Raw genomic sequence first — 19,733 nt, 5'->3', positions numbered from 1 at the left:
TCAGATGCCAAAATCAATTCCACATAAATTAAAAATTACTAAAAAATTAAACTGTGAGTAAAATAGAATGTAATATCAAGCACTTCATCTTGGAATAGGAAAAGATAATCTAAGTATGACACCAAATAAAGAAACTACCCAGAAAACAACCAGCAGCATTCTATGAAGCTATTATCACATTTATACCATTTGAAAAAAAAACTTAAAAAAATTAACTCTGGCTTTATCATTATCTTTTTCTTTTGTTGCTGATAAGTTATTAATATAAGCATCGTTGGGGGTGGGGAAGTAGGGAAGGGATAACATTAGGATAAATACCTACTGTAGATGACGGATTGATGGGTGCAGCATACACCAGCATGGCATGTGTATACCAATGTAACAAACCTGCACGTTCTGCACATGTATCCCAGAACTTAAAGTATAATAAAAAAATATATATATGCATTGTATCCTTTTTTCCATGAGTTTCCTGAACTTCAAATAAGCATATCTTTTAAAGATTTACATACAAATTACCATATATACTGTTAAAACAACTCATTTTGGATATTATGGAAGAATTTAAAAATGTACATTGCATTAAAAGAAAACATCTTTATAAACATACGAGAACTTTGTATTGGGCAAAAGAAGACATATATTTCATTTGTGTACATACTTGTCTGGTTTCAAATCCCTGTGTACAATTCCATAATTATGTAAATATTCCAAGGCCAAGACTGTCTCAGCAAAGTACATTCTGGCCATATCAACAGGGAGAGGACCCATGTTTTTCATTAAAGTAGCACAGTCTCCCCCTGTAACACAGGAAAAAGAGTTAGTAGCTATAGGATCAAGGCTTAATGGAGAAAATCAGTTTAGACTGCAGAATTTCAAGATGAAATCATCTCTACCCATAGACACAGCATATCATAGTCACAACTGGAGTCTGTGTGTTGTTAACCTGTCATGTTTCTAACTAAGACATGGTATGGAGAAAATACAGATTTTTATTTAAGAAGTAGTATTCATAAGAGGGGAGGTTTGGCTCTGAAGTGAAACTGTACTTTAAAGAACTGCTAGCATAATTTTAGGACCATGATAACAATTTAAAATATACCAGCATAAAACATGGATTCTAGAATCAGGCTACCTGAGTCCAAATTCTAGCTCTGCCTCTTACCAGCTGAGACATCCTAGGCAAACTACTCTTGGTTCCTTCACCTGTAACATGAGGATGGTAATAATGCCATCCTTGTTAGAATTCTTACAAGAATTAAATGAGATAATCTATATAAAGAACTTAGGATATTGCCCAACACATATCACATATTAAATATGTGATAAATGTTATTGTTTTTGTTAAGATAACCACAACAGAGGTTAAAAAAGCAAAATATTGGTGTGGTAGAAAGAACACTGGGTGAAAATAAGGCAAGCTACGTTTTTGTCTTTTATCTACCACTCTATCTAGTAAATCTTCCTTTCTTGGACTTTATTTCACTCATTTACGAAATGGAAAGGTTAAACTAAAAGGATATCTAATGTTTCTTTGAGTTGTATAGTTTTGGGATTCTGTTCAATGACAACAGCTTAAATTAGATGCTTTGAAATTGTTACTGATCTATTCATCTTATTAACTTTATATCAACAAGTCATGGTCACTTGAACTCAGAAACTTAATATAAAATTGATGGAAATAAGATTACTTGGAGCATTGAAAAGGTAGTCCATAAACCTCTTAAAGAAAGGAAAAAAAAAGCTAAAAACCAGGAAGACTGGCTGCATTTTCTTGAACGTATCTCCTTTTCCATTTTATTTCATACCATAGACTGAAAAGAATATATATTTCTTTCTGTAAGAAGACTAATTGTGATGAGTACTTTTATGATATGTAATAAAAATAAGCAGAAAAATATCCCATCACCTATATTCCAACTTTAATGACCAATTGAGAGGAGGTAGTTAGGATTAAACACTATTAAAAAAGATAAACAACCTTTTTCCAGATAGCGCTAATTTTCCCTTTGTTATAGTAGAGCAGGCACTTTACAAGCAATTATCAGAAGATAATGACAGGGAATACAGTCATCTCATTGCCTGGCTTCAGTTCCTAGGTGGATACAGCCATTATGTGGCACAAATACAGAAAGCTTCAACAACACAAATGAGCAAGGGATTTCTGGGTACAGGTGTCATGTTTTCCATGTCAGATACCTTCCACATATTCCATGACCATGCACAAGTGGCGCCTTGTTTCAAAGGAGCAATACATGCTGACAACAAAGGGGTTTTCTGCAAAAGTCAGGATATCCCGCTCCACAAAGGCCTGCTGGATCTGGTTTCTAAGGATGAGGTTCTGTTTATTAATCTTCTTCATGGCAAACCTCTGCCGGGATTCTTTATGCCGAACAAAGTAGACTGCCCTGAAAAGGAGCAGAAGTATTGGGGTTGACAGGAGGAGAGAAAGTAAGGATGTTTTGGGGATACAGTAAACCATATAAATCATCAACTTTTTAAAAGTTCCCACAGCAGGTGGAATGTAGCTCACACAAGCTGGCAGCTACAAACATCCCATCCCAGGCTAAACTCCTTTGGCTAGATTGATTTTTTTTCAAATTCTTTCAGTTAAAGGTCAAAGGTCATATTCAGGCATCAGATTCATCTTCACTACTGAAGGAAGGAAATGAGTAGTCCCCAAAGTGAGCTATTTCCTAATAGCTAGCTGACATTTTCAGTTTTTCCACAAACACATCAAAATGCGATATATGTCAGAACAGAAAAGAATTAACAAAGTTACACACATATAACAAGCTAGATCCTTTCTAGCGTTAGATATTAGATATTAGACACTTTTTCTCAACCGACTAAAGCAATAATTTTCTTTTTTTTCTCCTTTTTTTTTTTTTTGAGATGGAGTCTTGCTCTGTCACCCAGGCTGGAGTGCAGTGGCATGATGTCGGCTCACTGCAACCTCTGACTCCTGGTTTCATATGATTCTTGTGCCTCAGCCTCCTGAGTAGATGGGATTACAGGTGCACGCCACCATGCCCAGGTAATTTTTTGTGTGTTTTTTGGTAGAGACAGAGTTTCACCATGTTGGCCAGGCTGGTCTCGAACTCCTGACCTCAAGTGATCTGCCCTCCTTGGCCTCCCAAAGTGCTAGGATTACAGGCATGAGCCACCGTGCCTGGACCCTAAAGCAATAATTTTCTAAATGATACCATTGGGATCCACAAAAAACCCCATAGTTTCTTAAGAGTATCTGGCTTCCAATTCAGAGACACTTACTTCCAAAGAAATTTCCAGATAAATGAGAAGTATGTGTTTAATACATTATATGGGGCTGTCCCGCAACAAAGGGTAGCATATTTCCTCACTGCAGTCCTCAGCATGTGCTACCCCATGGCCGTTTCAACAGGAAATGCATGTCCCAGCATAAGAGCGGGCCAACGATGGAGCTGTATTTCTGTTCTCTCAGACCCACGGTCAAGGTGTCAGGGAACTTTACAACCAGACCAGGCTACACTCAATCTCCGCCTAAAGCCTCACCCAAATACTTCATAGAGCCAATTATGTCTAAGTAAAGACAAGGGACCCAATGAGGCTTGAGAATCAGAAGGAGTCTTAACAGCTCATGTGGAAATGATGAGCAACAAGGAACATGTCTTGGATGGGCTCCTCTCTCACAAGTCCTCCTCACCTATCAATATCATGGGAGAACAAGTTTGAAATCTCCAATGATCAAACAAGAAATCATTTACCTGAAGAGCCATCAATCATAGTAAAGTATGTCCAGTGCCCACCTTATAAAACAGGGGGTATGTGATCTGAAATGGATTTTCCACTAGTTACTTAGCAGTCCCTGAACAATGACTGCAAGGGGGCCTAGAACAACCTATGCTCCTGCTCAATCAACATATCAGGGTGATTCACTGAAATAAATTTCAACTATATTCAATCCCAGTTTAATCAATGTTAACATTTTTCCCTTAAGTGTTCAGCTTGGAATCACTTTTTCTTTCATGAATGTGTATTTTTATCTCTGTCTTGTCATCATGCCCATCTTTTTCCTTTATTCGGCAAATCATACATCTATATTTTTGTCTCGGTCTAAACATTATTATTATTTTTGCTTTACTCATATTTTTCTTCTCTTCCCATGTCTTTGGTTTTCTAGTTCTTCCTTCACTGTGTAGTAAAAAACTCTCTTAACCATACCTCCTATAATCGATGCACCAAATGATCTAGTGCTGTTATTCCCACTGTAAACCAGCCAGCTGGGTGCCTAGCACTTTCCACGCTGACTGGTGGTACTTTTCAGGATGAGCAAAGCCTTGGGCTCCCACCATTCTGAGTGATTCCCACACCTGTTTTGCTGGCTAGATTTGATATTAAGATTAACTAATTTAAACAAATATTTAAACAGGAACATGAGTGTAAAAAGGGAAAGCATTATTGCTTATCAGAAAACTAAACGAATGTTTTAGAAAGTCTTAATAAATGTCAGTTACTAAATTAAATTCCTGTTGATTTAATGTGGGTGACAAGATTTGCAAAAGTTGAAAAAAATAACAAAAATCTAGATTCCTACATTCATATTGCTTCAAGTTCTTGTTTCACCATTAAAGAAGCTAAAATTGGAAAACAGAAACAATGTATTGTAAGTCCGGTTTACACTGGCTTTCTTGAAAAGGCCTTCCATCAAAAGACTAGGAAATTTATGTATATTTAGGTTAAACTGAAACGTTTAAAATACATATCTTTTTAAATTACTTCCTACTTTGACCAACTTTTAAATTAAACAACCAACTACTAGTTCTTTTTGTATCAAATTAAAGGCTTTTAGCATATTTTTCTTTTTTTCAGCTACTGATGAGATACTAACAAGAATCCACAGATAACTTGAATTGCTCCTAATCAGATGATGGTAGCAGGACAGACATACAAAGGAGCACAGAAAATAACTTGACCATCCCTCAAATAGAAGATAAGCATTGATATACAAATGTTGTCATTTTATCCACCGCGATCAAGTCAGCTTCATCCCCGAGATGGAAGGCTAGTTCAACATACGCAAATCAATAAACGTAATCCATCACATAAACAGAACCAACCACAAAAACCACATGATTATGTCAATAGATGCAGAAAAGGCCTTCAACAAAATTCAGCAGCCCTTCATGCTAAAAACTCTCAATAAACTAGGTATTGATGGAACGTATCTCAAAATAATAAGAGCTATTTATGACAAACCCACAGCCAATAACATACTGAACGGGCAAAATCTGGAAGCATTCCCTTTGAAAACCGGCACCAGACAAGGATGCCCACTCTCACCACTCCTATTCAACACAGCATTGGAAGTTCTGGCCAGGGCAATCAGGCAAGAGAAATAAATAAATTGTACTCAATTAGGAAAAGAAGAAGTCAAATTGCCTCTGTTTGCAGATGACATGACTGTATATTTAGAAAATCCCATCGTCTCAGCCCAAAATCTCCTTAAGCTGATAAGCAACTTCAGCAAAGTCTCAGGATACAAAACCAATGTGCAAAAATCCTATACACCAGTAATAGACAAACAGTCAAATCATGAGTGAACTCCCATTCACAACTGCTACAAAAAGAATAAAATACCTAGGAATACAACTTACAAGGGATGTAAAGGAACTCTTCAAGGAAAACTACAAACCACTGCTCAAGGAAGTAAGAGAGGACACAAACAAATGGAAAAACATTCCATGCTCATGGATAGAAAAATCAGTATCGTGAAAATGGCCATACTGCCCAAAGCAATTTATAGATTCAGTGTTATCCCCATCAAGCTGCCACTGACTTTTTTCACACAATTGGAAAAAACTTCTTTAAATTTCATAGGGAACCAAAAAAGAGCCTGCATAGCCAAGACAATCCTAAGCCAAAAGAACAAAGCTGGAGGCATCATGCTACCTGACTTCAAACTATACTACAAGGCTATAGTAACCAAAACAGCATGGTACTGGTACCAAAACAGATATATAGACCGATAGAACAGAACAGAGGGCTCAGAAATAATGCCATACATCTACAACCATCTGATCTTTGACAAACTTGACAAAAACAAGCAATGGGGAGAGGATTCCCTATTTAAAATGGTATTGGGAAACTGGCTAGCCATATGTAGAAAGCTGAAACTGGATCCCTTCCTCACGCCTTATACAAAAATTAACTCAAGATGGATTAAAGACTTAAATGTAAGACCTAAAACCATAAAAACCCTAGAGGAAAACCTAGGCAATACCATTCAGGACATAGGTATGGGCAAAGACTTCATGACTAAAACACCAAAAGCAATGGCAACAAAAGCCAAAATAGACAAATGGGATCTAATTAAACTAAAGAGCTTCTGCACAGCACAAGAAACTATCATCAGAGTGAACACGCAACCTACAGAATGGGAGAAAATTTTTGCAGTCTATCCATCTGATAAATGGCTAATATCCAGACTCTGCAGAGAACTTAAACAAATTTACAAGAAAAAAACAATTCCATCAAAAAATGGGTGAAGGATATGAACAGACACTTCTCAAAAGAAGACATTTATGCAGCCAACAAACATATGAAAAAAAGCTCATCATCACTGGTCATTAGAGAAATGCAAATCAAAACTACAATGAGATACCATCTCACACCAGTTAGAATGGTGATCCTTAAAAAGTCAGGAAACAACACATGCTGGAGAGGATGTGGAAAAACAGGAATGCTTTTACACTGTTGGTGGGAATGTAAATTAGTTCAACCATTGTGGAAGACAGTGTGGCGATTCCTCAAGGATCTAGAACTAGAAACACCATTTGTCCCAGCAATCCCCTTACTGGGTATATACTCAAAGGAATATAAATCATTCTACTATTAAGACACATGCACACGTATATTTATTGTGGCACTGTTCACAATAGCAAAGACTTGGAACCAACCCAAATGCCCATCAATGATAGACTGGATAAATAAAATGTGGCATATATACACCATGGAAAACTATGTAGCCATATAAAGGAATGAGTTCATGTCCTTTACAGGGACATGGATGAAGCCGGAAACCATCATTCTCAGCAAATGAACACAGGAACAGAAAACCAAATACCACATGTTCTCACTCATAAGTGGAAGCTGAACAATGAGAACACATGGACACAGGGAGGGGAACATCACACACTGGGGCCTGTTGGGGAGTTGGGGGCTAGGGGAGGGATAGCATTAGGAGAAATACCTAATGTAGATGACGGGTTGATGGGTGCAGCAAACCACCATGGCATGTGTATACCTATGTAACAAACCTGCATGTTCTGCACATGCACCCAGAACTTAAAGTATAATAATGAAAAAAAAAGAACCAAAAAAGGGGTTTTTCAAACAGGAAATGTATATTTTAAAATGAAAGTTAGAATTTAAAATACTGACAGGGAGAAACCAGCATCTTTCTTTTATAGCTTGCCTATTCTGGAGAGTAAATTGGCATACCGCTTACCATCTCTTCCTTCAATAGTTGTTTGTGAGTAAGTTTAGTGCTGAGGAGCCTTAGACATATATTATGAATTTCACAGATGATCACAAGGTGGCCATTCTGATTTTCAATCAAGAATCACCATTTCTTACATAAATAACTGCTCTGCAATATGTTTGAGAATAGGAAGTGAAGGAAGAAGAATGGACTTACCCATGATTTTATGAAAGAATAAAAGACAAAGATGCCTCCGGCCCAATACGACCAGCATCCTGACTGGGTCTCTCTGTGGCACTATATAAAAAACGGCTTTAGTCTTTATTCTCAGATTTTCAGTTCATAAAACTTTGTTTGACTTTCTGCTTTCCCTTGCTATGATGTACTTACAATAATCAGTTAATCCTTGGGAAAACCGACCTAAACCAATTTAAAAGAATCCTATAAGTAGCTTGAGATATCGCTGCCTCAGGACATGCATATCTTGATCAAGTCACAAAGGTCAAACAGACTTCCTAATTAGAAGTAATTGTGGGTGGATTTTTTTTGTTGTTGTTTTCTGTTCTTGGGTTTTTACATTTCTGTATTGCTTTGGGCATATTACTCTTCATGTTGAAATTTGTTTATTTAGTAATAATTGTTGTCTCTCACATACACCTTTTCTCTTTTAAGTTGATGTTCCAAATATGCTTAAAGTTAGCAGAGAGAGAGAGAAAGACAGAGAGAAACAAGGAGAGATCCGACAGCCACCGACAGCCAGACATGTAACACTATTAAGTGGACTGTAAACCTCCCAGTGTTAGAAGTTGTACTGAACTGATATGGCTCCACATTTCTTTTCTGCTTTCTGGTCCCAGAGGTTGTGCTTTCTTTGAAGAGGCTGCTTCTGTCTCTCTTCCTACACTGACCTCCCTGTGAAACAGGAAAACCCAAGGGTAGAAGGTGGAGGGGCAGGGAAGACGTAACCGAAGACCCTAGTGCTCTCTGAGCCAAGCTTCTCCCCACCCATGCAGAACTGAGGTGTGGGAGGGTGGGGAGAAGTAGAACTAGAAGCTGACAGGATCTACAGCAGAATGAATCAGCCCTATCGCGAGCATGAATGTCTAGCATGTATAAAATTATGCACGATTCTGAGAGCCCAATATGTGACTCCGTGCTAGCAAATCTCCATGTGGGAAGGAGGGTGCGTGTGCCAGAGGAAAGTTAGAGAAAGACTACAGAGAGAGCATGTGGGAGACAGGGCGTATGCCACTTGCACACATGTGCCTCTTTGGGACATGTCCTGGGCCCCTTCACAGGTAAAAGAGAATCATGTGCATCAAGATTAGAAGGAAAGGCAAAGTGGGGGAGAAATGGTGCACCTTTCAAAATTAGTTTTTTACTTTTAAAAATTTTAAGTCAATTTTATTCTTTTACTTTGAAAACATTTGAAGTTATGACTTAAAGATCCTGGTGGAAGTGTTCACTGGAAGAGGTAGGACCTCCACAACTCCAATTAGGATGGCTAAACATTTTAACAAATGGATACCTTATAGAGAGAAGAGAACTCCGCTTAGAATCAGCGTATCCGTGACTCTGTCTCTGGGCCTCTCCTTCCCCACATGTGAGTGGAAATAATATCAACTACCACACAAGGGCTCTTGTGAGAAGAGAACATATATAAAGAAACCACCACAGTGCCAGGCACATAGCACCAGCTTTCTATAAAGCACTAAGTTGGCAAAAAGACATGTTTAACTTCCAGTCAGGGATCAGAAGTGTGTTAAACAGGGAAGGAAATCAGATGTTTATCAAATTGGCTTTATAACATGAATTTTCACCAAGTATGATGCTGAGAAAGCCATGTATGTTTTAGCACTACAGATAGAAGCCCTTCCTAATGACAGGGTTAGTTCCCAGCTCCACCAGTTTTTGAGGAGTCATGGAATCAGTGTCTCTCTGAGCCACTGAGGTGAGTGGTAGACCCTGTAAATGGATGTCTAAGAAAGCCTCTAGAATGGCCAGTTCAGCCACCCGTAGTGGGATACATTTGTTCAGCCAGTTCCCATAAGCCTGCAGTCAGCCTCACTGACTGGGTGAACCAATGGGGGTGGTTCTATTCAAATTTCAAATTAAAGATTATTAAAACGTTGAGAAAATCTATCAGAAATATAATGAGAGATTAAATCTGAGAGGAGAAAAAGAAAAAAAGAGTTTTGGCTGATCAGCAGAGACTCCCACAGGCAGCTTGTGAGTCCATTAATGACTTGGCCTGCATCCTGGGTGTTTACTGATTCACAGCTTGTTTAACTTCTTGTATATTCCCAACTATTCCCCAAAGTGTGATATACCTCATCCACTATACAGTGGTTTAATTGCACTACAAATGAGTTTACTCAACCAGTTAGAACTCCAAATACTGCTAAGATATACGCCCGAATTCTTAAAAGTAATGCTTCACAGATAATCTTATTCCAGAATTCCACTGCTAATAAAATCTAGCAGTGCTCAAACCCATACACCCATTAAATCAAAGTTTAATCTTCTCCCTAATGAAGAAAGAAATCCTCAGGTCATTTCCAAAAGTGTAAAGAACTAAAAAGCAAATGATAAGCAAGTAGAAACCACAAACAATTGCATGTTAGAACCATCTTCCTAGGTAGAAAAGTTTCAATGAGGTCCTTGAAAACTAAAATATTGCAAAAATACAACATCAGAAAGCATTCATAAGCCACAATAGGAAGTATGGCATTTGACATATCCTGAAAACAAATCAGTGAAGCATAGAAGGGACTCACAAATATTTAAGTTCTTAAGTTAATGGTGTGGAAAATATTTGAGGTGAAAAAATGGTAACAGAAACATCCCTTGTGGCACAACAAAAACCTCTTTTGTTTCATCTGCTCATCTGTGTGATAAATGGCAATAAATGTCAATGAGATTGTTTATTGTTCTTTATATACAAATAGAATTGGGATTAATATTTAATTAAACTAGAATTCTTGGGCTGTCTAAAATGGATCAGGTCATAGTTTGTGCATTAATTACCCTTCTAAACTATTAGTAACTCAGAAGAATCTTGTCACTGTTTACTGCCACAGGGAGAAAATTATGTGTCTATAAAAAGGGATCAAGGAAGGAACACCATTAATATCATTAGATTATTTAGGATACAGTTCAATTTTGAAAATCCTGGTGTAGGAGTTAAAGGCTGCAGTGAGTGAGCTATGATTGCACCACTGCACTCCAGCCTGAGGGACAGAGCAAGACCTAGTCTCAAACAAAAAAAAATTAAATTTTTAGAAAAACAAAAACAATAACAAAATCCTGGTGTAATAAAGAGCAAAACAAATACATTGCTCTAAATCAAACTTATCCAACCCCCAGCCTGAGGGCTGCATGCAACCCAGGATGGCTTTGAATGCAGACCAACACAAATTTGTAAACTTGCTGAAAATATTATGAGTTTTTTGTGATTTTTTTTTTTTTTTCAGGTCATCAGCTGTTGTTCGTGTTCATGTATTTTATGTGTGGCCCAAGAGAGTTCTTCTTCCAATGTGGCCCAGGGAAGACAAAAGATTGGACACTCCTGCTCTAAACCTTCAACCAGACTTATTTAAAGACATTTATCTTAAGGTTGTCTGCTGGTCAGACATGAAATACAGGCTAATTGTCATGTAGTAATACTATATAGAAAATTATAAATATATGATTATATATAATATAGTATTTAATATATACATATATATCTCAATCAAGAGTCAGGTATTTCTTTTAACCCAAAAGGGCAAAAATGAAGGAGGCAGAAACAAGGGCAAATAAAATTTTTCCTTGAAAGTCTTTCTCTCCAACCCTCTAAAGTAACTCCTTGGTCACTTGGCATGTTTTCTGATGAGGTGTCCAGTAAGAAGTGATTTTGGCTGCACAGTACAAGCCTCAGGAAAGGAGCAGTGATCTGAAGTCAAGTCCCTATACAGCCTCTATTTGGCCTTAGACAAATGTGAAGAATAAATACATTACTTGGGTGTGTAGAAATACAATAGAGAGCTTTTCTTGAATTACTCACCCATAGGCTCCATTGCTAATCAATTTAATCGTTTCAAAATCACTTTCCCGAGGTTTCCTTTGAAGTTTCAGGGAGGCATTAGAGCTCTTGGAAACAAAATATGGAAGTTAAAAAGTAGTTTAGAATTAAGAAAATTATTTTATCAGCATAATAGATAATATTTGAATGACATGCTGTTATATAATATATTGAAGTACAGTATTCCAGCCACAGGAAACTGAGGGATAGCTTTACACAGCCATCATCCACAGCAATGCTGACAAACTCCTTGTGACACTGTCACTTAAGCGAATCCACATTTCCAGGCAATCAAGGACAATTCCTGATATTAATTTCCTTTTGTAAACTACTCAGGTTGGCCTTATCCTAGTCTTTTAACATTTTGGGATTTAACTCCAAAATGCCAAGCTTTCCTTTTGGTTTCTGTCAGCCAAAAAAGAATGGGCCAGAGTGGCTCTACATGGGGCTCTATCCCTGACACAGCATCTCTTTCATTCCTGTGGCAATCTTCATTGCTCAGAAAAGTAGTAGGCAACACATGGAACACCCAAGTACAGAATGCCTGCCTTTCTTTACTTCCAAGCCAGAAATCTAACATGGCTTACAAAACAAGTTTCAAAAAGACAGCTCTTTAAAAAGTTTAGCTCAAAGGATGGGAATAGAAAAAAATGCTTAAAAAAATTCTCTCATGCCCCATTTATCTTAGCATGGAGAGGGAGTTACCAGCTCTTTGCTCCCCTCTGCAAGAGTCCAGAATTCCCTTCCTATTGTTTTGGAAGAAACCCTGTGTGGGCGCCATCATCCTCAACTCAGTGCTGTCATCGCTGACCCTGTCATCCCACTCATCTTTGGAAGACTTGGCTACCCACCTGCCTCTCTGCCCAAGAGCTCTCTCACCATCCAGGGTGACTTCAGTGTCTACATAGATAACCCACCCAACACTCTGGCCTCCAGGCTACTTGACCTCTTCAACTTGAACCATCTGTTTCCTCTGCTCCCCCTTGGCCTCTGGCCCTAAGATCTGGATCTATTTAGTCATCACCTGCCAATGCTCCATCACAGAGAAAACAGACTTCGAGACTGGGACCACTTATTTGTTTAGTCACTCACTATTACTCTTTTAATTTTTTTATTCTTTTTTTATTTTTTATTTTCTTATCTACTTTGCACTGGCTCAGAAGGTAATTCACTCACTATTATTGCTCTTTCATGGGTTTGGGCTGCAAGGCTCTGTCCAAGGCTCTCTTATCTCATTAACTCTTCCCTACATGAGGGATCTCATTTATGTTCATGTATGACTCCTAAGTCACTTTCACCTCCACCAAAAACTCTCCCTGTGAGTGCCAGAAGATATCAGACCTTATATACAGTTGCCAGTTCGATGGACCTTCTTTAATGTTTCAAAGGAACTTTAGTCTCAATATATTCAAAATTATGAGTCAGATAATAAAATAAAACAGCTATCATTTATTTAGCACTTACTATGTGATACGGTCCCAACCGTTTTACATAAAAATCTCATTTAATCTTTTACAAACAGGGAAACCGAGGCACAGAGAAATTTCCCCCACCCCTAGCTGGTAGAAAGCTGAGTGTTTTCAAATCTAGGCAACCTGACTCCAGAGCCTGGGTTCTTATCCCCCAGGCTACACAGACTGCTCCTGCTTTCCTAACCCCTAATCTGATGCATCCTGGTTCCTCTTTTGGTGTTCACAATTGAGGAGAATGGCACCAGCATCCAGGGCCTCTCATCTGTGCCACGGCAGCAGCCTCTGAACTGGCTTCCACATGGTCACCCTTCCCTCCTCCTCCCACCCCATTGCTTTCTGCACTGCAGTCAGTGTGATTTTTTTCAAGCCATAACTCTGACTGGGTTATCTCCCTGTCCACTCCTCCCACCCTCATATACCCATATACCTCCTCCAAAGTTCAGTCACTTCCCATTGCTCTTAAAAAACAAAAACAAAAAACCTGACAAACATGAACAACAGGGACCTAAGCATCCAGTTTTTACTCAAGTGCTCTAGTTTCTGCCATCTCCCTTGCTTAGTCCTCTGATGTAGCCTGTGTCTGGAATGTTCCTTTTGCCCCTTCTTACTCTAGTAATCTGTTATGTTTAGCTCAAGTGCCATTTCCCTGGGAAATCTTTTGGGACTGGACAGACTATGGCAAATATCTTTACGTAATGGTAGCACATGGTCTTTTTTCTTCATAGATCTTATTCATATTCTTATTCATAAATTGACATAGAAGCACAATAAACATTTGTTGAATAAACTAACACAGCCAAAGTCTCCAGATCCTAAACAGAAAAACCAACATCGTATTCCATCAAGAAATATACTTACACTCACTGATTCATCTGTTTCTGGTGTTTCTGCTGTCCCACTATCGTAGTTTCCCAACTGAGCCATTTCTAAGTTTAAAAAAAAAAAAAAGTTAAGCTTAATAAAAATATTGCAATTGGATAAGAATACTAAGCTGAAACAAAAGAAAAATAGTTTCTCCCATATTAAAAAAATTGCTCTATACTCCAATGTGCCCATGGGAAAATCTTAAATCTAAAAAAAGGCAGCAATTGGTATTTTGAAATTGTTCACTGCACACTCCTCCCCAGAACCCCATTTCTTGCAAACACCTAGTCATAGGAACTTTAGAGGCTGGGCATAGGAACTCATTGGCTGATGCAATCACCACAGCTTGGAAAGCCTTTGGTGGGTCAACAACTCTGCTTAGAATCAGGTATCTGAGAGAGGCACATCTTTCCAGGCTCTGGCGAGCATCAAAGCAGCACTGACTACAACTAGGGAATGATTCTTAAGTTGTGGTGCATATCTCGTGTTCCATTCCTTCATATCTACTGAGAAATACCCTGCCAAAGACATTAAGAATTTGAAATTTGTCAGAGAGGAAGTAATAATGGTGGTTAAGAGGGATTTGGAGATTAAAAGACTTAGGTTACCACTACTATCTGCACTTACTGACTGACTGACCTTTTAATTTCAAGCTCTTCCCCTGTAAAATGTAAACAATCTTACTTCTTAGAGCTTTTTGTACTGTATGTGATAATGCATGTAAAGCTCTTAGCATACTAACAAAAATTAAGTGCTCATTAAATGTTGATTGTTATTTATTATTAATCATATTGTGTAATCAGTCTTGGATTGGATATCACATGCTTGACACCAGCTTTAAGTACTACCCTGACGATTTAGTTAAAAGAGACAAAGGTGTCTAAATTAATCAATTCACATTGGAAGGCATCCTTGAATTTATAGAAGTAGATGAGACAATCAAATTCTTTTACTGTTCATTTTCTTTTCTATACTTTTAAAAAATCATGTTTTACTTAAAAAACATGAAATAATTTTCTCTAAATCTATATAGGTCTTATCTGAGTGATAGGATCACAGATAATTAATATTTTCTTCTTTTACTTGTACTTTCCAATTTTTCAAAATTGAACATGCATAATAAAAGTCATAGTTTTTAGTTACATATTTTTGTGTGCATCTAAATATATTTAAAATTTTCAATTAAAAAAACTTAATTTTATTTAAAATTAAATAATTAAAAAATTATTTCTTAGGTTCTTATTTTATGTATTCATGTTCTTATAAATGTGATCATCCCTTCTGGGCAGACATTATGCCTAAGAGATATGAAGCAAAACAACATTGGAGTACTACCTTTAGATAAAAATTTATAAATTCTAGATTCTGGAATAACTGGACATTGACAATAACTTTCTCAGTTTACCTATAGGGGAAATTCCAGAATAAAAAGGAGCTTAGCACAAACTATGTATTTTCTTGGTCTCATTCAAATGATGTCAATATCCAATATGACTAGCACCTTAGATTTATGGACTTGGAGGTGAACTAAAATGCATCTAGTTGGAAGGGATCTCAAGGAAAGGGGCAAAAATTAGTAGTATTTAAATAAAACAGCAACAGCAGCTAACATCTGTTAAACACTATGCTAAGCAATTACAAAGATAAACATAGAATCCTCAAAACAATTCTATAAATAGATACTATTATTATCTCATTTTTATGGAAGTAACTGAGGCACAAAGAGGTGCATCAATTTGGATGGTCAAGGTTCACACAGCGTGCAGTGCTGGCTTAGGGTGCCAACCTGGCAGCCCAGCTCCAGAACTCCCAATTCCTAACCTTCAAAGGACAGGTCTAAGGTATGTTAGTTTAGATGCTGACAAGAAAGGGAAACAAATGTAAAACAATCAGAGTCTGTAATCATTTATTTTTTATTTCTTGAGATGGAGTCTTGTTCTGTCGCTCAGACTGTAGTGCAATGGCGCCATCTTGGTTCACTGCAACCTCTGCCTCCTGGGTTCGAGCGATTCTCCTGCCTCAGCCTCCCAAGCAGCTGGGACTACAGGTGTGTGCCACCATGCCCAGCTAATTTTTGTATTTTTAGTAGAGACAGGTTTCACCATGTTGGCCAGGCTACTCTCGAACTCCTGACCTCAGGTGATCCACTCAGCGCAGTGCAATTTGCTTATCAAATTACCTGGAGAAGTCATATTTCAAATGTTAACAAATAGATTAAAAACTAGCCTCAGGGCCAGGTGCGGTGGCTCACGCCTGTAATCCCAGCACTTTGGTAGGCCGAGGCAGACAGATCACCTGAGGTTAGGAGTTCAAGACCAGCCTGGCCAACATGGTGAAACCTTATCTCTACTAAAAATACAAAAATTTGCCGAGCCTGGTGACACACATCTGTAATCCCAGATACTCGGGAGGCTGAGGCAGGAGAATCACTTGAACTGAGGAGACGGAGGTTGCACTGAGCTGAGATCATGCCACTGCACTCCAGCCTGGGCAACGAAGCAAGACTTCATCTCCAAAACAAAACAAAACAAAACAAACAAACAAACAAAAAAAACTAGCCTCAGATCTTAAATTAAGTGTCAAGAGTTAAAAACACAACTCCCAGTGATTAATCTCCAAACTTGTCAAAGATCACTATTCATGTTTTCTTTAGAGCCTCTAGAAAGCTAGTTTATACATGGGCCTCAGATTATTCACCTACCAAAGTTCAGCCTACAGTGATTGCCAGGTAAGAAAACTAAAGAACTCACTGGGTCCACAATTCAAGAGCTGATGCAATCTTAACTATACCAGCGTGAAGAGTCACTATAATCTACTTTGACAGCCTCCCCCATTCCAACTATTTTCATAAAAAAAGAAACAAATTAAAAGATGGTTCTGTTTTAAATAGAATTTCTGCTAAATAACTATTATCTGAGAAATACATATTATTTGTAAGCAGTGGGTAGTAATGGAATGGAACCAAGAGTCAGCTTTTGAAGCAGGAAGCTGAGGCATCATTTTGCAATGCCTGAAGTGATTTTTAAAACTCATCTAAATACCATTAAACATCTGCCCTTTTTATTTCATTGATTTAAACCATTTCTGAAGACTCATGATTCAAAAAGGTAAAGATGGTAATTTAAAAGCCATGGGGAAAAATCTCTCCCTAGGGAACTTTTCAGAAAAGCAGCCACCAGTCTCTGATAAGTGATGAATCTGTTGTGGAATTGCTTTCAGTACAGTATAAATTTATCTGGCATTATCTCACAGTAATGCATGCATCATTTCACTGGAGGCAAAGACACGATGGTCATAGGAGCAAACAAAGCTGGGAAACAGGAGAGCAGGGCAGACAGCAGCAGGTTCCCTGGCTTCAGATGGGAAAATCTCTGTGCCAACATTTACCACCATTACAAACAATTTAACAAGGTAAACACTGTTTGCAAATTCAATTTAATGAACCGGGAAGACAATTTTGAATGAAGGAGTCAATGATAGCTTTTGAGTCTTTTTGGGGAGTATATAACCTAAATGTTATAAATAATAATCCTAAACAATCATGAGCAGGAACAGGTTGTCGGGGGATTGGTTTACCAATATCAGATTTTTAAAAGTTCACTGACAAGATGCTTCCTATTCTCTGTATTTAATTTGATAATATTATTTTAAAATGTGAATCAACCATAAATCCTTTTTTTTTTTTTGAGTCGGAGTCTCCAGCCTGTCACCCAGGCTGGAGTGCAGTGGCGCGATCTCGGTTCACTGCAACCTCCGCCTCCTGGGTTCAAGCGATTCTTCTGCCTCAATCTCCTGAGTAGCTGGGACTACAGGTGCACATCACCATGCCCAGCTAATTTTTGCATTTTTAGTAGAGACAGGGTTTCACCATATTGGCCAGGCTGGTCTGGAACTCCTGACCTCATGATCCACCCACTTAGGCCTCCCAAAGTGCTGGGATTACAGGCGTGAGCCACTGCGCCCAGCCCATAAATCCTTTTATAAGCTTAAAAAAACATTTTTATTGTCTCTCCTGTATATTACTATGTTTTATATTTTAAGTAAACAAGAATATATCTATGAATACTGTACTCAATTTAAAGTAATCTACCATCAATTGCATTACTTCCAAATTAAATTTAAATGTCAGTTTAATTAATGATGATTTCTTTAGCAACATTTTAAAAATTAGAAGTACTCTCAAGAGCTCAACTGAGCTCTGCACAAGAAAAACTACTCAGTGAAGACGGAAATTGAAACCCTTCTGGGACACTCTGGCATTCTCAGGCTGACAGGCTTCTGGGACGTCAAGGCCTGACCCACGCTCTAGGTAGACGCAAAATGGGTCATGCTCATTCGTGTCTCAGGACCCAATTTATGGCTATTTCCTTCAAATAGCAACCAGATCCCAAATATGGACTTATCAATAGATAGAGCCAAAACATGGGGAAAAATAAAGACTTGCCACTTAGATTTCTTCTATGAGGCGACAGTGCATAAGCAAAGTCAAAGGTAGGAACAACCCAGGAACTCACCTTCCAAGGGATCCTTATTGAGTCCCAGTTGGCTAATGATGTACCTGGGAATGTCGGTTTTAATACCCTGCCCTTCTTTGGCATGGCCTTCTGCTGCTTCCAATAGGTAGTAAAATTCTTCTGGATCAAATTCCTAGCCGAAGACAATCACAGATGGATACTTCTTTGAGCCAAAATTGTCTGAGGTTTTATTACATAAATCCCATTCACAATAAAACTGCTGGATATACATGGCTGTAAGTTACTTATACAGAAAGGAGGCAAATGGCTTTAAAAAGTATGTAATTCTCACTTCATATTTGAAGCCTATTCATATTCTAAGCCAACACATTTATGCACATGGTAACCCAAAGATAATGAGTAACTACAAAGGTACTATGCTCCACTTAAGATCTCGCTCATCGGAAATAAACAGGTCTGATTTTTAATTGTGCCTTTCTAGCAAAGTTGTAAAATCTGGGAATTTCCATCCAGAAGATTTGAGATTCAATTTCTCTCTCCACTCAACCAGCAACAAAAGGAATGTTAGAATATATTTACTCAAAAATGCTGCAGGAGACTCTCTTAATATAGAAGTATCCAAAAACATTAGAAAGAAAAACTTCAAAGTTACCATTTTGTATTAGTTAACTATAAAATTAAGTTACTACTATTCACATAAAGTAAAGACCAAGAAAGAAAAATGGGAAATTAAAGCCTCTGTCTCCTATAAAACTTTGGGAATATATTTTTCCTATCTATTTAATTTTTTGTGTGTATGTGGCTGCCTGTTGCTTCTAGTGTGTAATAAAAATCTTCAGGCTCACCACACTCTAGATGGATGTTGTGATACTATCAAATGTATTTTTGGTCTTCATCCCGGTTTTGTTTTTGTTTTTTTTTTTTTTTTGAGACGGAGTCTCGCTCTGTTGCCCAGGCTGGAGTGCAGTGGTGCCATCTCAGCTCACTGCAAGCTCGCCTCCCGGGTTCACGACATTCTCCTGCCTCAGTGCCCCTAGTAGCTGGGACTACAGGCGCCCACCACCATGCCCGGCTAATTTTTTGTATTTTTTAGGAGAGACAGGGTTTCACCGAGTTAGCCAGGATGGTCTCGATCTCCTGACCTCGTGATCCACCTGCCTCGGTCTCCCAAAGTGCTGGGATTACAGGCGTGAGCCACCACGCCTGGCCTTCATTCCTGTTTTCTGAAATACCACTCCTGAAACCCTTGGAATCTCCAAAGTAATAAGTGGCTTTTTGTATTCTAGTAAGTTGACTGGTGGCTGGGCACTCCTGGGTAGCCTCTGGAAGAGGGCTGGTTGTCAGGGGAACCTACCACATGATGATAGGGTTGGGAGTTGCAGCCCCATCCTCATCTC

General features: G+C 38.3%; 1 protein-coding gene across 19 annotated transcripts in view; it reads right to left on the bottom strand.

Moving 5' to 3' along the window:
- MAST4 (microtubule associated serine/threonine kinase family member 4) overlaps positions 1-19,733 on the bottom strand; it is a 569,328-nt gene that overhangs the window by 37,438 nt on the left and 512,157 nt on the right. For all 19 annotated transcript variants that reach the window (XM_054556424.2, XM_054556425.2, XM_054556427.2 and 16 more), the window contains 5 exons: positions 18,376-18,508; positions 13,856-13,923; positions 11,508-11,593; positions 2,200-2,408; positions 662-800 (listed from right to left, as the gene is read on the bottom strand). In XM_054556424.2, the coding sequence (XP_054412399.2) occupies positions 662-800; positions 2,200-2,408; positions 11,508-11,593; positions 13,856-13,923; positions 18,376-18,508 (635 nt within the window). The remainder of the gene's footprint in view (positions 1-661; positions 801-2,199; positions 2,409-11,507; positions 11,594-13,855; positions 13,924-18,375; positions 18,509-19,733) is intronic.

This window comes from Pongo abelii, chromosome 4 (assembly GCF_028885655.2).
Source record: "Pongo abelii isolate AG06213 chromosome 4, NHGRI_mPonAbe1-v2.0_pri, whole genome shotgun sequence".
NCBI classification, from domain to species: Eukaryota; Metazoa; Chordata; class Mammalia; order Primates; family Hominidae; genus Pongo; species Pongo abelii.
The sequence above is the reverse complement of the archived record's forward strand: the minus strand, read 5'-3'. Positions and strand labels throughout refer to the sequence as shown.